Here is a 16,537-nt window from a genome sequence, read left to right on the forward strand (position 1 = left end):
CGTGCAGTGAAATGTTTCCTTACTTTTCTGCACTGGCAATTTCTTCTTCATAATTTCTGGAAGACAGTGTTCCTGTATCATAAATCTTTAGAAATTAATAAATATCAAATGCAGCAGCCAGCCCCTTTTTAATGTTTCAGATAGTATGATTAAGCTGGGAGTTACTCTCTGAAAATGAAACTAAGACTGTCAGAACAAATAATGTTGTGTGATATTGTTTCTGAGCCTTCAAAGAGAAAATATTGTGTGCTTCCATGAAATAATTAATTAATTGCTAATAATTCTTAGCTTTACCCTATACTGTTTTGTTCATTTTAATATGAAAATATATCTGTGGAAAGGGGTGGGAATATTTTCCTATAAATAAAAACAACAAATGAATTTATTGCAGTTGTGATACTAACAGTTTCTCTGTCCCTGGCATGGAAAAAAGCCACTTCTTTGTGGCAGGAGGGAAATACACATTATGGTCATGGCTGGTGGTTATGATGAACGTTAGAGGCCAGGAAACCCCTGTGAAAGTGGGCTTTCACCTGGCTTGGATGGATTAGCAGGTCCTGAGGACGAAACCCATGCAGATTAAAGTTCAAATAACATCAGCTGTAGAGCACATTACATTTAACATCTGGTAGAAGAGTAAACACTTTTACTATTAATTACTCATATTCTACTGATTTTCCATTTTAAATGTTTCAGATTTAGGGACTAATCCATGTTTTATCTGGAGACACATTTCCTAGAATAACTTAAAGCATCTGAAGGCAGACGAGTCTATAAAATCAAGAAGCTGGAGATGTGTAATGAAGAAGATATATTCCACTTTCTCTCCCAGTCGTTTTGTCCTGCTTTCTCCCTCTGCCTTGTCTTTTGTTTCATCCACAGGCTGGCAGGTATCTGGCAACTTTGTCATGGCCAGCTATAGAGCAGAAAATCTGACGTGTTCTCATGGTTAATAAACAACACGTCGATTCTCTGGAGCCGTGGAAGTGGCACAGGAGCAGAGCAGGGAGGTTAATTATGCTAATTACTCATGAAAATTCAGGTAGCACACATCCCCATTTATTTCAGGCAGTTTGCCAAATAAAAAGCTCATACTGTTATCTGCTCCTTTTGGAAAAGTCCACAGGTCAGCAAATATTTAAAGAATTATCTTGGTTTCTCCTTAAGTTTGCAGATCTCCAGTTCTGAGCTGCTATTTTAGAAAGCAATGTAATGGACTGCTGAGAGTCGCAGAAAATAGAGGGTAGTAGGTTTGGAAGAATGTCTTTATTTAAAGGAGGTAATTATGAATAAGTGTATTGATACGGTGCTAAATGAATTATTTGACTGCAAACACTGGGTAAAATGTCTCAGGCGCGGTTAGTCTGTTCAGGTTGGAAGGGGAGGAGAAGCTACGACATGGTTAGCTCCTTTGCTGTCGGTACAAGAGGTTAGTCTGCTGTTTGCCCAAAGGTGCCTGGGAGCAGAGGCTGTGGGAGGGACGAGGCGAGGCTGGAGACGCGGTCGTACCCCCACGCTGTGCCGGTAAGAGCGAGGAAGGTTTTCCCGGAGGGATCCCCCCTGGGTAGCTCTCCCCTGCCCAAGCAGCGGCAGAGGGACCCGTCTTCTGTGGCATCTCCTGCCTGATGGTTGGAGGGAGACTGGCTTTGGAGACTCTCCATCCTCTGCAGGGGAGACACACCGCATCTTTGAACCCGAAGGGAAAACTTGCTCTGAAAAAGGATTTGGTACCAACTACGGTTTATGGTGCTTAAAAAGCAGAATGCACGCAGAGCAAAGCTCGAAGGAAAAAGGCTCATTTGTGCATGTTAAGACCTCAGTGCATAATCAGGGCTCTTTCCGCCACTGACATGAAAAGAAAAAGAACAACAAGGACGTTGGGACTTGCTGGTTGTGGAGAAGGAAAACTGGTACCAGGGTGCGAGGAAGGAGAAAGGGTTTGGCAGACGCTGCAGGGGGTTCATAGGGGAACAAAACAGAGTTTGAGGTGTTTGCAGGACCTGCATTAAACACTGCAAAGTTCACAAAAGTTTGCTGTCAACTGGTGGCTGCGTAGAAAGAAACTGAAATCTGTATTTGATCCATTAGCACCACTTTTCTTTAATCCTGAGTGGCCTGGTGCCATTTCAGAAACGCAGCGCACAGGAATTCACGGTGGGTTTGGTATTTGCCATGAGCAGGAGGGGGCAGGCGGCTCGGCACCTGGTGGGACTTGGTGCTGGAAAGGTGCACGTTCAATATAAAGAAACCTCATGACATCTCAGCCGAGTGCTGCTGTCATTTTTTAAGCAGAAAGCATTTTTAGACGTAGATCTAAGGACCTTGACATACAAAGGAGATGCCAGGCAAAGCAAAGCTGGTTGTTTGTTTTAGGTCTGTTTTGGCTGCTGTGAGACAGAGTTTTGGGGTTCTGATTTTAAACTGTTTTAAAACAACTGCTTGTCTCCCCTGTTTTACATAACTCCTGTTCACCAGACTTTCCAGAAAGCGCCTGTGCAGGTTTCTGTCCCATTCACAACAGAACAGTCTCCCTCTGCAGGATAATTTTAACATTTGCATGTTTCATAAATAGCGTTGCTTCTTGGGGAAAAATGAAAAGGTCTTCCTAAGATTAAGATTTTTAAACTCTGTTAAGTCTTTCTTGTTATTAATATCCTATATGCCTGGCTTCCCAGGTGCAATTCCTCTGTAATATTTAATGCTTGCTACACTTCGGAGATAATTTAGCTCCAGCGGCTGCAGCTGAGCGCTGGCCAAGTCTGCTCCCCAGGCGACCTCCCCATCCTTGTGCTCACTCTTCCAGGCCTGGCAGTGGGTAGTGCAGGTTAACTCCCTGAGAAAATGGTGAAGTTGGGGCTGCAGCATCTTTACACTGTGAATACACTGAGCTTGTACCGGCACACGCGCTGCTGGAGGCGGATCTCGAGCTTGGGGCATGGAGGCAGCCGGGGCTCGGTGTGCACCAGCCCCGTCACCGGCCATCGATGCATCAGCTCCCTGACGGTCTGAGACTGTTCTGTAAATAAAATCAGAAAAAAGCTGTGATGATAGTGAGCAGCTGCGCAGTTTTTTATGCAGAATTCCAAGCTTTGGGCTATAGTAGACGTGAGAAAACTCATTTTGATCACAAAAGTAAAAGGAACACCTATAATTGCACCTGAGTTATTTTTATTGTTTGGAGAAGTTTCCTTAGCGTAACAAACTTTTAAGATGTTATTCGTAAGAATCCGTGGAGAACCCGGAGAAGACATTTATCAGATCATCAGTAAAAGGACTTTGCAAAAGTTCTTAGCAGGTTTCTGCTGTGATTTTCTGGTTCTGGAGCTTGGATGTATCATTTTATGTTCTGGGCTTCTAGGTATTTTTCTAGGCTGAACCCTGACCCTGGTGTTTCTCTCTCCCCTTGCTGCTTAGCTCAAAGCCAATCTCCTTTAAAGCAGAAAAATTTTAGCGACACTGTTTTTGCAAAGGTATTCCATGTTCTGAGGAAAGTGGCTGTAATGCAATGCCAAAACCAATTTCACTGGAAAAAAAGTTGCTGTAGTAAGCAATAACAACTCTGTTAAGTGCTTCACATCTGCTTTGGTGAACACTCACCCACTGCAGGGTGGTAGAAAAGGGATGCTGTCATCCCTCGTGGGTGTTACAGTCAGCTCCGCCAGCACCCAAAGCACCAGCTATATAAAACTGTAAGAATTCTCAAGTCAAATTCTTCTAGGTTTTCAGGGAAAAGAAAGGGATTCCAGGACTTTCTGTAAATGAGATGGAACTTTTAACCTGAACTGCAACAGGATTACTGGTTTTGGAGACACAGCCTACACAGAAATGAATCATATTCTGACCTGGAGTATGTGTCCTACCATTTAGGGGACGTGTTCTATGGAGGAAGCGTCTCACAGTAAGTCACTTGGTGTCTCCTCCCAGTCACAGATGTGTTTTGAATGACTCTGAAGCTGGGCGGCCCAGGAGCCCCGGGTGGCCTTTCCCGGACCTTCGGCTCTCCCGCAGCTCCTCGTGCTCAACCCCCCACAGTCCCACCTGGGGAGGGAGCGGAGCAGAGACGGATGGGGTGGGAGCACGAAATGGAGCCTCGTGGGCCTGAATGGGTGTACTTAAAGGGTTGCATGGCTTGAATTTGCCTACATATTTGTAAGACAGTTTTTGACTTACTTATCCTTTTGGCTTTGCAGTCTGGGTCAAGTGAGTAGTTGCACAAGAAGTGAGGATAATGGTAGCTTTCGGTCCTACTGGAATGAAGATTTTTTTCATTTTAAGTACTGCCCAAGTACTATGCGGATGTAACCCCAGAGAGTGTACTGAAGGCTGTTTGGAGATAGGCATACGTCAAAAGTTCATGCGATATATGGAACGTCAGAAAGCTTTGCGCGCAATCCCGTGCGGTTTGTTTCAAGGGCAGTGAGGTGGGCGCTCCAGCCCTGGCTGCACTAGGAAGGCTCTTGTAGAAAGAGACCGTGTGCAGTTTTAATTAAGCAACTGAGAAGAACTGTTTTTTACTAAGATTAATAGGTCTATCTTTTAATTATGGGGAAATAATAGACTAGAGAACTAGGAGAGTGGGAGGTATCAAAAAGAGAGGATTAAAAACTTTAAGGAAGCTGTGTGAGACTATATTTTTCTGTACTTACAAATTACAGAAGATCATCCCCATTAATAATGATCAGAAAAATAATAAAATACCTTCAGCCATATATGACAGCTAACATTAAAATCTATTTTTTATGCTTGTTGGGTAGAGAATTTCTGATTACAATCATCAGTTAAGAAATAAATGGTTCTTTTTTCCAATCTTCTAAGTGTAAAAATGGAATAATTATCTTCTGACTTCAGCTATAGTTTAATCAATACATTTCCAAGCAATGTAAAGGTAAAAAGAGCAAAAGTCATTTTTATTTAATGATTGTTACGCTTTCTTTAATTGTCCTGCAGTGTTATTATTAACTTCTAAAAATAATTGGTCCTATGCATAGATTTTAAAAATTCCATTGGAGAAGAGGCTGCCATGATGCGCAGGAAGTTTAAAAATAAACAAAATTTAAGGAAAGAGAATAAAGGGGGAGGAGAGGGAAGGCCACTAATATTTGCAGTTTCTACTAGTTGTCATCTTTTCAGTAAACTATTTCCCATATATTTCTGTAAGACGTGTTCTGTTGTTGGACTTTATTAAACATCAGCATGCTTTGGCTTGAATTGTCCACCAGCGATGGGTGGTGACCAACCGCGGCTCCCTCAGGAGACCCCTGGCAAGAGCAACTCTGCACCTTCAATAATGTGATCCCATGGGGATTTGTGTGTGCTGGTCTAGAACTGTGCATTGATCTGGCATCGTTATTCGATGTATTTACAGCACTTAAAACTAGGAGAAGTTGAGAGTTGGGCTCTTAGCTTGAGGCTCAGGCTCATCCTGAGGGAACTGTGGTGGAAGGCTGCCTGTTCTTCATGTGTTCACATGAAATCAAAACTCTGCTCAAACTCGCTTCTCAGGTTTGCCGAAAAGTTGTGTTTAAGTTTCCTGAAATGTTTGCAAGACTTAACAGGCAAACCTTTCTGGAGTGCAAACCCAAATTTTAGGTTTTTAGTAAAACTTAGCTTGGCGACTCCTGTTTTAGGATTTGTAACGTACTTTGCTCAGCGAGACTGCTGCAGTCTTAAGGAAACAGAGGTTCTCGCAGAGGGCTTTGGTCATCCTGTGCACGCACACCCGGGCGCAGACGTGGGCTTCGCACCGCCCCGCGGAGCTGCACCCCGGGGCAGCCGGGGCAAGCGGCCCCGTTCAGCTGGGCTCCCGGTGGTTCTCACTGCTCTGCTTTGCCAGGTCTTGCTGTTTTTCCCCCCAGCCCTCGCTCACGAGATGCCCGGGTTGTCAGTGAGGGTGCCCCGATCCCTGCCGGCGCAGCGGGGCGGAGAGGGGTACGGACGGGGAGAGCGCGCGTGTGCAGCGAGGCAGTTTGTCTTCTCCTCGGAGCGGAACCCTTGTGGGGTTTCAGTCAAAAGAGCCGTTACGTTTCTAGATATGTTCATGTTCGTGCAATGAAAACAATATAGGGTTATCTCTCATTACCCGTGGCTTAAAAAATAATGTTAAAATGCTGTTCTTAGTTAAAATGAAAAAGTGCATCCAGAGACCGAGTATGTGAGAAAAGCAATTGTAGGGGGAAATGCAGAGGTTGTGTAGGAGGTCGGCTGTGGTATTGCAGTCTGAGTCCACGCGCACCGGTCAGATCCCACGGGCTTGCTTGGGGTTCGGATTTTTGTTGTTCTCGGTGTTTGTCCTTTGCAAATGTTCATCCATACAAATTGGTTGGTTAAGTCACACAAAACATATGTGGAAAGACTGCTCTTTCATAGAAAATTATAAAGGTATGGGGAAAAACAAGACCCAGCCTTCATTTAAAGGGCAAAAAATCCTTATTTGTCCTTATTTCTGTTCCTCTGCAATAACTACAGTGAAGAAGCATCGCCTCCAATGGCCCGTCAACACACGTGGGTGAATGTGTAGTCCAAGCTGCCTGCAGAATACTTTTGAGCAACAAATGCATTTTCAGAAATGAGAAGTGATTTGCAAACAGCAAGGGATTAAATTTGTTAGATTAGAAAACATTTCTGAGGTGAATCATTTGATTGCTTCTTCCATGGAGTAAATATGCACTTTATCTGTTGCATCTCATGTGCGTAATGGGAAAATACAGCATCTTGACTGCTATTTAATTTGAAGGCTATCCTGTGCAAAATATTTCAGCCAAATTCTGCAGCATTTTCAAATCAGTTCACTTCCACAGTGTTAGGGAACTTGCATGGCTTTTGAGTAAATGTAGAGAAAAGACTGCTTTGGGCTGTTGAAGGAGCCTGTCTGAGGTAAAATATTTAACCTATTTTCAAAGAACCTTATTTGGAATATCATTTTGAGTTTGAAGCCAATGTGCTTCCACAGTACAACATTCTTCTTCAGGGTCTGAACAAGACTGAAATGTTTTCTCCTAGTTACATTTTTAGAAATACCTTTTGTGACTTATTTTTTCATCAAACTTGAAAATCCTCCTCAACAACTAAACATATGTTGCATTTTTAGTCCTTGGTTTTCGTGTTTTATACGGCAATCATAGACGGCATACTTTTTGCTAATTAGTGGGACATAGAAGAAAGTTGGGTTTTGCAGGTTTTCATCTCTGTCCATGATAACCATGCACCTACAAATTAATAAAAAAAAATTCTTATTTGTTTTAGAAAGTTATTTTGAGAAAATACCTTTGTATATCAAATAAAACAGCAAGAGGTCTCATGTTCATTTCTGCACTGGTGTATCTTGCCTTTTCTCAGGAGGAAAGCCTTGATATCAAAAGGGCTGTGTTTATATGGGAAGTTTTCGGCAGCCTTTGGGGCTTTCGGAGCACGTGCCGTGAGGAGGTTGTGAGGATGCTTTGGAGCTGCCGTGACGGCGTCCCTGAGCACTGCCCTTCTCAGCATGCTTTTCATGTGCTTCGCTTCACATCTGATAAGAATTGCACTTTTGTCTTTTAATTAATAACCAAAAATTTCAACTTGCATTCTTTTTTTTTTTTTTTAAGCAAGGCTAATTTTCTTTCTTACAAGCTTCACAGGCAGCAGGGAATTGGAGGCTGGTTTTGTGTGCTGGGAGAGGAGGAGGCTGGTTTTCTCTTCCGTGGGAAGAAGCCATAGTGCTAACGCTTTCTTGCATGTTTTTGGATGCATGCGTGTGTAAAAATGAGGGAGTTAAGGAAAATGGTAACCAGTCACTGAAACTATGGGCTACCTTCAAAAATGTTCATTTATAACTGACTCTATCCAGCTGCTGCAGAAATGCCAGTAGAAAAGAAATGCACTGTAGAAAAATGTCAGTGAATCTGAGGTTTCCCTGCTTCTCCCCAGTCTTCTGTTCATTAGAATCAATTTGAAAATGTTCATAAGACTTTGAAAGCGGCTCCTTGCCTTCTCCGAATGGGACCAGACCCCACAAAACTCCTCCTGCAGGGATTCACAGATGTCAGCTGTGCTCTCCCGTCCTCAAAGTGATGCTTCCCCATGACATCCCAATTCTCTGCTATATAAACTGTGATTTTTTATCCCATATCGTATGCAGCTTCTTGCAGAATTCTTTCAGGTGTCATGTTGAGACCATTAATTAAATGAATGGTTATATTCATGATCCATTTCCGAAGAATTTCAGCCTGATGCTTCTAGTTTCTTATTCCTGAAGGGAATGTCATTTTTCCCCTTAAACAATACCACCATATGCTTCAGCTATGAAATCACCATTTTCTCCCACCTGACAGTTTCCATAGTTGTGCTGTTTTAATGTTTTATCAAAGAGATGAGATCTATTGCATTCTCTTTTTCTGTTGGATTTCGTTCATGTAAAAAAATGCTTTATCAAATAAAAATGTCTCATTAGTCTGTTGCACTTTGTATTACCTTCCTTCAACTTCTAAAGTTGTTTTAAAGCCTTAAATTCTATTGTGGGCATGGTGGTTAGCCTGAAATTTGCCTGATTCACTCTCCACTTTTCCTTAAATGTAGATAATACATTTACGATTTCCCAGTCACATAGCATCACTTTCAGTTTGTTTAAAAAAAACCCACATGCTCCTGGATTTGCAGTTTCATGCTCTCAAACGTGACTCCATTAAGGTTCTTCTCTGCCCTTGACTCCATTAGCTGCTCTGCCTTTTCCCACATGCTGGATGTCACCTTCTTTGTGGAAAACTGGAGTATAATGCTCATTTAGTTTTTGAGCCATAGTTAAATATCCTTAACCTCAGTCCAGACAGGGTCTGTCTTTTTTATCAGCTCATAGAAATAAAGCTCTTTCTGCATGCTCTCTCTGTTCTTTCATCCCCTCACGTCTCAGCCACCGAGAAGGACTCTCCTTGCTGGCCGTTCCTCCTGGACACCCTTCTCCCAGCCCTGTTTTCCCATGCTCTCTACCCAGACTATCAACGTTTTCTTTTGCTCAGGTCTCATCTCTCTCCAGTCCTCCTCCTTTTATGACAAATATTTCTGGGTCTATGGCAAGGTGGTACTTGAAGTATCTCCAGTGTTTGTATTCTTGTTGTATTCTCATACTTCACAAAGTCCTCTGCTCTGCTCTTTACTGGCTTTCTTCCCATTATTATGTTTTCTTTCCTCACCTGCTGCTCTTTCATGAGTTTTCCTGGCTGCTGTCGTGCTTTAACCCCAGCCAGCAACTAAGCAGCACGCAGCCACTCGCTTGCTCACTCCCCACCCCGCCGCAGTGGGATGGGGGAGAGAATTGGGGAAAAAAAAGTAAAACTTGTGGGTTGACATAAGAACAGTTTAATAGGACAGAAAGGAAGAAAATAATAATGATAATAATAACAACATCAATACAATGACAATAATAATAATAAAAGAATTGGAATATACAAACCAAGCGATGCACAATGCAATTGCTCATCACTCGCCAACTGATGCCCAGTTAGTTCCTGAGCAGAGATTCAACTGGCCAGGCCAGCTCCCCCCCCGTTTATATACTGGGCATGACATCACGTGGTATGGAATACCCCTCTGGCCAGTTTGGGTCAGCTGCCCTGGCTGTCCCCCCTCCCAACTCCTTGTGGCCCTCCAGCTTTCTTGCTGGCTGGGCAGGGGAAGCTGAAAAACCCTTGACTTAGTCTAAACATTACTTGGCAACAACTGAAAACACCAGTGTGTTATCAACATTCTTCTCATACTGAATCCGAAACATAACACTGTATGGAAGACAATTGACTCTACCCCAGCTGAAACCAGGGCAGCTGCTCACAAAAATCATTGCTGTGGCTGAAGTTCAGGAGGGCGTCCCAAGGCTGTCGTGCCTAGCAATTGCTTCCACTGTCAACCACCGCTAAGTAGATTAGAGGCTGCATCGCCCAAGCATCAGCGGAACACGCAGTTAAAATGCCCGTGGGATTGAGAAGTGGTCTTTAGCGTCCTTTCTGTCTCCTGCTCTCCCACCTGTCACCAGTGTCACTCCACTCTTTCCAGACGACAGAGAAGTTCGATGGCTACTCCAAAGCTATCAGTCACATTGAAAACTAGAGCATCTCCTGGGACCGTTTCTATCCTACCAGCCTGCGTGCCGCTGAGTGGCCGCTCCTTCAGCTCCAGCAGCGAGCGGGGTTCCTCAGCGCCGGTGCAGCTTTGTGTCCTGCGGCATCAGCCCGCTCCCCCCGGCCACCGCTCTGCCCGTCCGGGGTTCGGGAGCATCGCACGGCTCGCCTCTGCGGGGATCCCACCCCCACAAACATCTGCTTTCCTTCTTATTTACTTTGCTGTGCTAAGAAGTGCTCTCAAAATTATTCACCGGCTTCTCACCGCTTTTTCCACAAAGTTTTAGCAATTGTGCTTGATGCCATGCTGTTCTTAGGGCTTGTCAGTGACATTTAATAGTATCCTTCGCAGTGCGGTTCTCCCCATCCCAGTGTGCAAGTGAGCAACTTAAGATGGAAAGCTATTTTAGAGAGAAATTACAAATGTTGCCTAATACGCGATGCAAAATATTGACAACAGCAGCATATTGCAGTGCCTAATTACCTTAGTAGAAGGTTATGCTTCTCTTACGCCTGGGTGGCTTTTTTTTTGGTTGCATATCTACAGAAAAGATTTTCAATTAACATTGACCTTTAATACTGCTACTGCTTTTTGATTCTACAGCTGGTGAAACGGACTACAAATTAGATTTTGCAATATACCTTGTTCTTTATATTTCTCAACAGATTAGTTTCAGTTTGCAGTACCTACACCGGCACCTTCAGCTCGCAATTCCCTCGCAATCGACAGTGCCATGTTCAAACCCCCAAGATGTTGTGTAGAAATGCTGTCAAACTCTTCTGATATACATGTTTTCATTCTCCAGCTGTACTTGGTACTCATTTTAAAAAAATATAAAGTCTTTATGGAGGAATATTTTTGAACTAAAATTTAGAAGGAAAGGAATCTGTCTGGGGTGCATTCACTTCGGATTGTAGGGGTGTTGTTTTTCACCAAGTTCCAATTAAAGTAGCTATTGCACCCCAAAGAACACTATTTTTTGTTATTGTTCTGATAATAACTGAAAAAAAGCTAAAGTATGGCATAATAAACAAATCACATTCATTTGAGTCACTACCATACCAAAGATATTTTAAAAAATAGTTAGTAGAACTATGCTATATTTCATTGTTGTCAGCAGGGAAATCCATGCTAATTGAGTGTATGTTTGCTTTAAACATACGTTGAATGTCTTGAGTATAAGATTAGCAATGACAAATATAATAACCTTTTGAAAAGCAAAAATAATGTTTTGGATACTAAGTTGTCATTAGAGATTTTGGTGGAAAAAGTCCCTTGGTTCCTTAAGTAAGCAAGCAGAAGTTTAATGTCTTAGGAAAAGGGTGGTACTTTTGCACAGGCGCACATGCCGACTCCTGATCCTTACGAGCTGAAACTGGAGCAGAAAGGGCTGCTCCAATGAAGTCATTAAGTCCAGTCCAGAAATAGCTGAGACTTTCTACTTACTGCTCCACTGACCGCTCACAGCAGGAAAATCAGACAGGAAGAACATAGCAGAAAAATATATCTATGTTTGTTGTGTGTTTGTAAGATAGGCTTTTGGTTTTATTATGAATTAACAAATGACTCATGTTTTGAGGTTCAACTCCAATATATTATAGCTGTATTCAGTCTCAAAATCAATAGCAAGTTAATGGTATGTAAAAGCTCCTACATTTTCTTACTTACGGTTTCACCTTTTTTCCCAGGTGTTACTTGGAAGATGGAGCTTCAAAAGGTGCCTGGCTGAATCGGTCGAGTATTATTTTTGCTGGAAGTGATAAGTGGTCAGTAGATCCTCGAGTTTCAATCGCAACAGCAAATAGAAGAGAATATAGCCTGCAGATACAGGACGTAGACGTGACAGATGACGGTCCATACACTTGTTCTGTGCAAACTCAACACACTCCTAGAACGATGCAGGTGCACTTAACTGTACAAGGTATGTGTTTAAACCAGTTGCAAATTGTTATTGGAGATGTACTAGAAAAGCCTGTGTTTGTAGATGGGAAGCATCAGCTAAGCACGTTTTAAGGCTTTTTTTTCTTTCTTTTTTCTTGGATGTATGTAGCCATAGACTCTCTATGCCATTGGCTTCGGGCCCCTGCAAATAGATAATTAGCCCAGAAGGGTCTCCAACTTGCCAAAATCAGCTTTAAATCCTCACTCCTACTCTTCTGGCAATTGAACAAGATGTAAAAATATAAGAGGAAAATAGTCCAGTTCCCGGCAATGGTACCGTGCAGTTATCTGTCAGTTTGGTACAGGTCTCCTGCATGGCTCAGAATTTGGTTGTTTTGCATGGTAATTCAGCCTAGTCACCATGTAAAAGTGAATACTCAGGTGCTGAGTTCACAGAAGGTGACCAAATATTGCCAGAAACATCCTCGTTTCCTTTGTGATGCCAAGATGTGTTCAGAAATAGCCAGTGCCGCTACTGCAGCAGGCCATGGAAGGGTCACTGGGGATCAGGACCCAGCTGTCCTTGGGGACGGAACAAGCCACCAGACATGCTTTGATGATCATGCAATAAAAGAATCACATAAAAGACGCCTGATGGATGCAGCGAGATAGATGCCAGAGCGCAATCTGTCATACACAGTTTGCAGGTGGCATGGCCATCAGCTGCCCCCGCACCCCAACAGCCCGGCTCCAAATTTCCTACAGGACTATTTTGATGAGAGTTGCAAAGGAGGAAAATGAATGGGTTTGTGGGCTCCTTCTGAGGCAGTTCCTCGAGGGCAGCCTGGGAGAAAGCACAAAACCGCTTCACCCCACGGTGCTCCTGCGTCAGCAGGCAGGGTGGCGGGTCACTCCTCGGAAAGCTTGTCCCCTTCCCGGCACGGCTCGGCCGCAGGGAGGGATTCACCGGAGCACTTCATACCCCATCAGCAGCCCCACAGCCCCGAAGGTCTTCTTGCTGTTCCCATGGCGCTCAGCTTACCCACCCGCGTGGATGTGTCCTACCCACATGAAGCTTTAAGTATGAATTTTTCTGTAAATTTTAGTGGCATTTAAAAGATGCAGTATTTGAGCACTGCAAGTGTCTTCTCTGGTGTGTGCCATCAGAAGCATTGTCATAAAAACAAGAATTAACTCATCAGCTTAAAAAAAGCAAAGCTAGAATGCATAAACCAATTTTTCAAACATAGAAATAGAAATTCTGTTAGATTCAGAAATTTAATATAAATTCATTAAAACCAAAATAAACAAGTGAAGACAAAGTAAGCTGATTTTGCATTAAAATCCATAGGTTTTGTTTCTTCCAGAGCAGTTTTCTCACAGAAATAACTAAGATCCCAATATTGTTTCTAAGAACAGTCCATTTATTTCCGTGAGACAGTTTTTGTTATAAGCACTGCAGAACAACAGTGACAGTTTTACATACATGGAGGTAATATTTATTGTATTGTTCCAGGGTGAACAATTCTTAGTTTTGATTGTCTTTGTAATAGTTAATGCCCTCGTGCAAGGGGCTAAAAAAAAAGTTGGAAATTAATTGCATGTATAAAACATATAAACAGGAGCTTAAAATTAATTAGGCTAACTACAAGCGTATAGAGAAATAATAACTCAATAGTTAAAAATATGCATAATTATTAAGCAATTGCAGTTATATCTTCAGAAATGCAAAGTATAACCTAAGGCTTTAACTTATTAGTCTTTGGTGTAATCATCATTAACATTTTCTTTTGCATTTTTATGAGTAATAAAGCAATGAATATAAAACAGAAGAATTCAAATGGCAATCTCTATTAATCCATATGGCACACCAAAATCCCTTACAAATAACGTGTATGAAATGCTTCTCAAACTAATTATTCTCAACCACTGAACCTTTAGACCCCAATGGTTTGCAAGAATGTTAGGCTGTTGCTTTGTAAGAGCTAAGTGTATTTGTTGTATAAAGAACGTTATTTTATTAGTACAGCCAAAAAGCCATCACTTAGTCATTTTTATAACCTTCCTCAGAGGCAGCTGTTGCGTGAAGACCCATAAACGTACTCTTTACTTGCGGGGGTTGTTCAGGGATTGCAGAAGTATTTGTACGCTATCGGACTGGGAAGCTGGAATGAAGAAGCTGTGACAGTATCAATTATTATTTCAGTTGGGAGGGGGGGAGGTAGAGTGTTACACCAATATTATTTCAGTTATATTCTATGTAGGAAGTAGGGACTAGCTCCATGAAGCATAGCCAGAAGTGAGCCATTTTCAAGATAAAGTTAAAAAAAATCACTCTTCCTGTATTTTTTCCTGTGTAGTTCTCTTAGCACTTAGCAAGAAGGGCAAGCCGCTGAGCTCCCTGCTTGTAGAGAGAGGTCCTGCATCCACTGAGCAGCACAGCAGGATCAACAGCTCTGGAGGATGCCCCATCCCATCTCAGTGATGACTGTGGCCATTTCTTTCCATTCCAGCTCATATCTTTATGTACATGCTCCTGCAGATACTAATAATTATCAGCCGTGCAGTGGTTGCTCAGTGGATCGGATGCGAGTCACGCCAGTCCAGTCGCTGATCCCGCACAGGTGGGATCCCGCCTTGAATCAACATTGGGGTTTGCCCGGTAATTTAGAGCGACCTGCATCACCCTTACTACTGTCGTTATCTGTCCAGTGGACCTGAATGGGACTTGTGCGTGTAAGCACTTTTAATCGGGTCGCTTCGTACTTACTCTGCTAATAAAGCCATCGCTTCACCTTCCCTGTGCTGAGACTCGGGAGGTAAGGATGCAAGATTCATGCATCCTTTGAGATGGAGATTGACCTGTCTGAGAGTAACCGAGACTGTAAAGGCAACATCAAACAGCTAATTGGTGCTATAAGCTTATATATCCTTTCCTGCTGAATAGGGTTCATAGGGATGATATAATAACATTTTATGGAAGCAGTTTTATGTCTCCTTTCAATATTGTTCATGGCTTTGTATTTCAAGATTAGAAACAACTTCTGCTATTGGGGAGAAATAAATGAAGGGAAAAGCGGGTCTTTTGCCAAAGTAAAATCGTTCAGTCAAAGGGCTGGGTTTCCTTTTACATTGTGAATAAATGATCAGCAGCAGACCTAGAGCAGCACATGAAATAATAGGAGGAAAAGAAAATTTAAAAGCAAAGTCTTAGCCCTTTAAAATTCCTCTGCCCTACAGGCTGTATTCTGTCGAGTAATGTTGAAAGAAGACGTTCTCCTGCTGAAAACAGCAGAGCTGGAAGAGCCAGGGGTGTGTGCATTGTGTCACAAATTAAATGAATAAAGACTTACATCTGATCATAAGCTCCCAAATAGGTTCAAACTCCAGACTGCAAAATTATTTGCTGTGAAACTCCACTTTAAAAGCCGTGTAAATCCAACTCTCTCACTTTATTTCTTTTTTCCTGTGTGTGTGAGGTCTTTCTATACACACAGATCCAGTAGCTATCATTTTGAATGTCCTCTTCTCTGCTATTTGGGCTGGCAATTTCTGAACATATTCATGTAGGTGTTTCAGAGAATAAACACATCTTAATTCGTTAAAGATGCCTTAATTTCCATGAGTAAAACATAGAAAGGAAACATGATCAGTAAATAACCAAGGCTGAAGGGAAGCAGCAGCCTCTCCATCGCTGTCCCATGCACAGATTGAGGGAGCAGTGAGACCTACTGGGGTTTGGCCACAGTCCATCAGGAATCTCTGGCAGAGCTTGAAGCTGAGTTTCAGTCTCCCAAATCCCGGCTCAGCACCTTAACAAGACCGCCAGGTTGAGTCTAGATCACTGTTACTTATTACATAGTCACACCTTTTTGTACCAAGAAAACTAATCAAGATAGTTGTTAAAAAAGAAAAAAGCCTAATGTGTCTTTGGCCCACATTTACATCAGTGAAGTAAAAATCACTTGAAAGAGAGGAAGATAATCCAGTTAACTTTATTTCAGTGACCTTATTAAAAAGAAGTGAGAATTATGGTGTAATTAATTAAAGTTTAGAAGGTAGGAGTTTGTAATCAACTCAGTCTACCTCAGTGCCAGATGCTTGATCTGCAAAGTCATGAAGTGCAGATGATTTAAACATCAGATGTTTGCCACAGTAAAGTAAAAAAATGAAATACCTCTTACCAAACACTGTTGCTCATAATTTTTCTAGCAAAAGGTTGCAATTTCTGCCATTTCTAATATGACATTTATTCTACCAAAGTTTAAATTGTGTCCTCCAAGCTGTGTTTCCCTTTCAATTTGCAAAAATATTAAGACATGTTTACCAATGTCCTTGAGAATTAATTTTGCCACGGGGCAGAGCGACAGGTCACAGCCCGAAGTCTGCCGCTCTCTCCGTGTGTCAGGACGCAGTAATGATGTTACCGCACCGTGCGGGGAAAGGGCAGGTCGGGCTGCTGGTTTGTGACTGCAGGGAGATAGAGGCCAGAACAGGGTCTTCAAAGGGACCTCGGCCACCAGGAGAGGGCTACCAGGATGATTAGGAGAATAAAGAACACGTCTGAAGG

General features: G+C 42.5%; 1 protein-coding gene across 1 annotated transcript in view; it reads left to right on the forward strand.

Moving 5' to 3' along the window:
* The window catches only part of NEGR1 (neuronal growth regulator 1), a 292,805-nt gene that overhangs the window by 126,706 nt on the left and 149,562 nt on the right, over positions 1–16,537 (forward strand). The window contains exon 2 of the mRNA XM_010561496.1: positions 11,775–12,007. Coding sequence (XP_010559798.1) covers positions 11,775–12,007 — 233 coding nt within the window. The remainder of the gene's footprint in view (positions 1–11,774; positions 12,008–16,537) is intronic.

The sequence above is a fragment of the Haliaeetus leucocephalus genome, unplaced genomic scaffold (assembly GCF_000737465.1).
Source record: "Haliaeetus leucocephalus isolate CR32 unplaced genomic scaffold, Haliaeetus_leucocephalus-4.0 Scaffold147, whole genome shotgun sequence".
Taxonomy (NCBI): Eukaryota; Metazoa; Chordata; class Aves; order Accipitriformes; family Accipitridae; genus Haliaeetus; species Haliaeetus leucocephalus.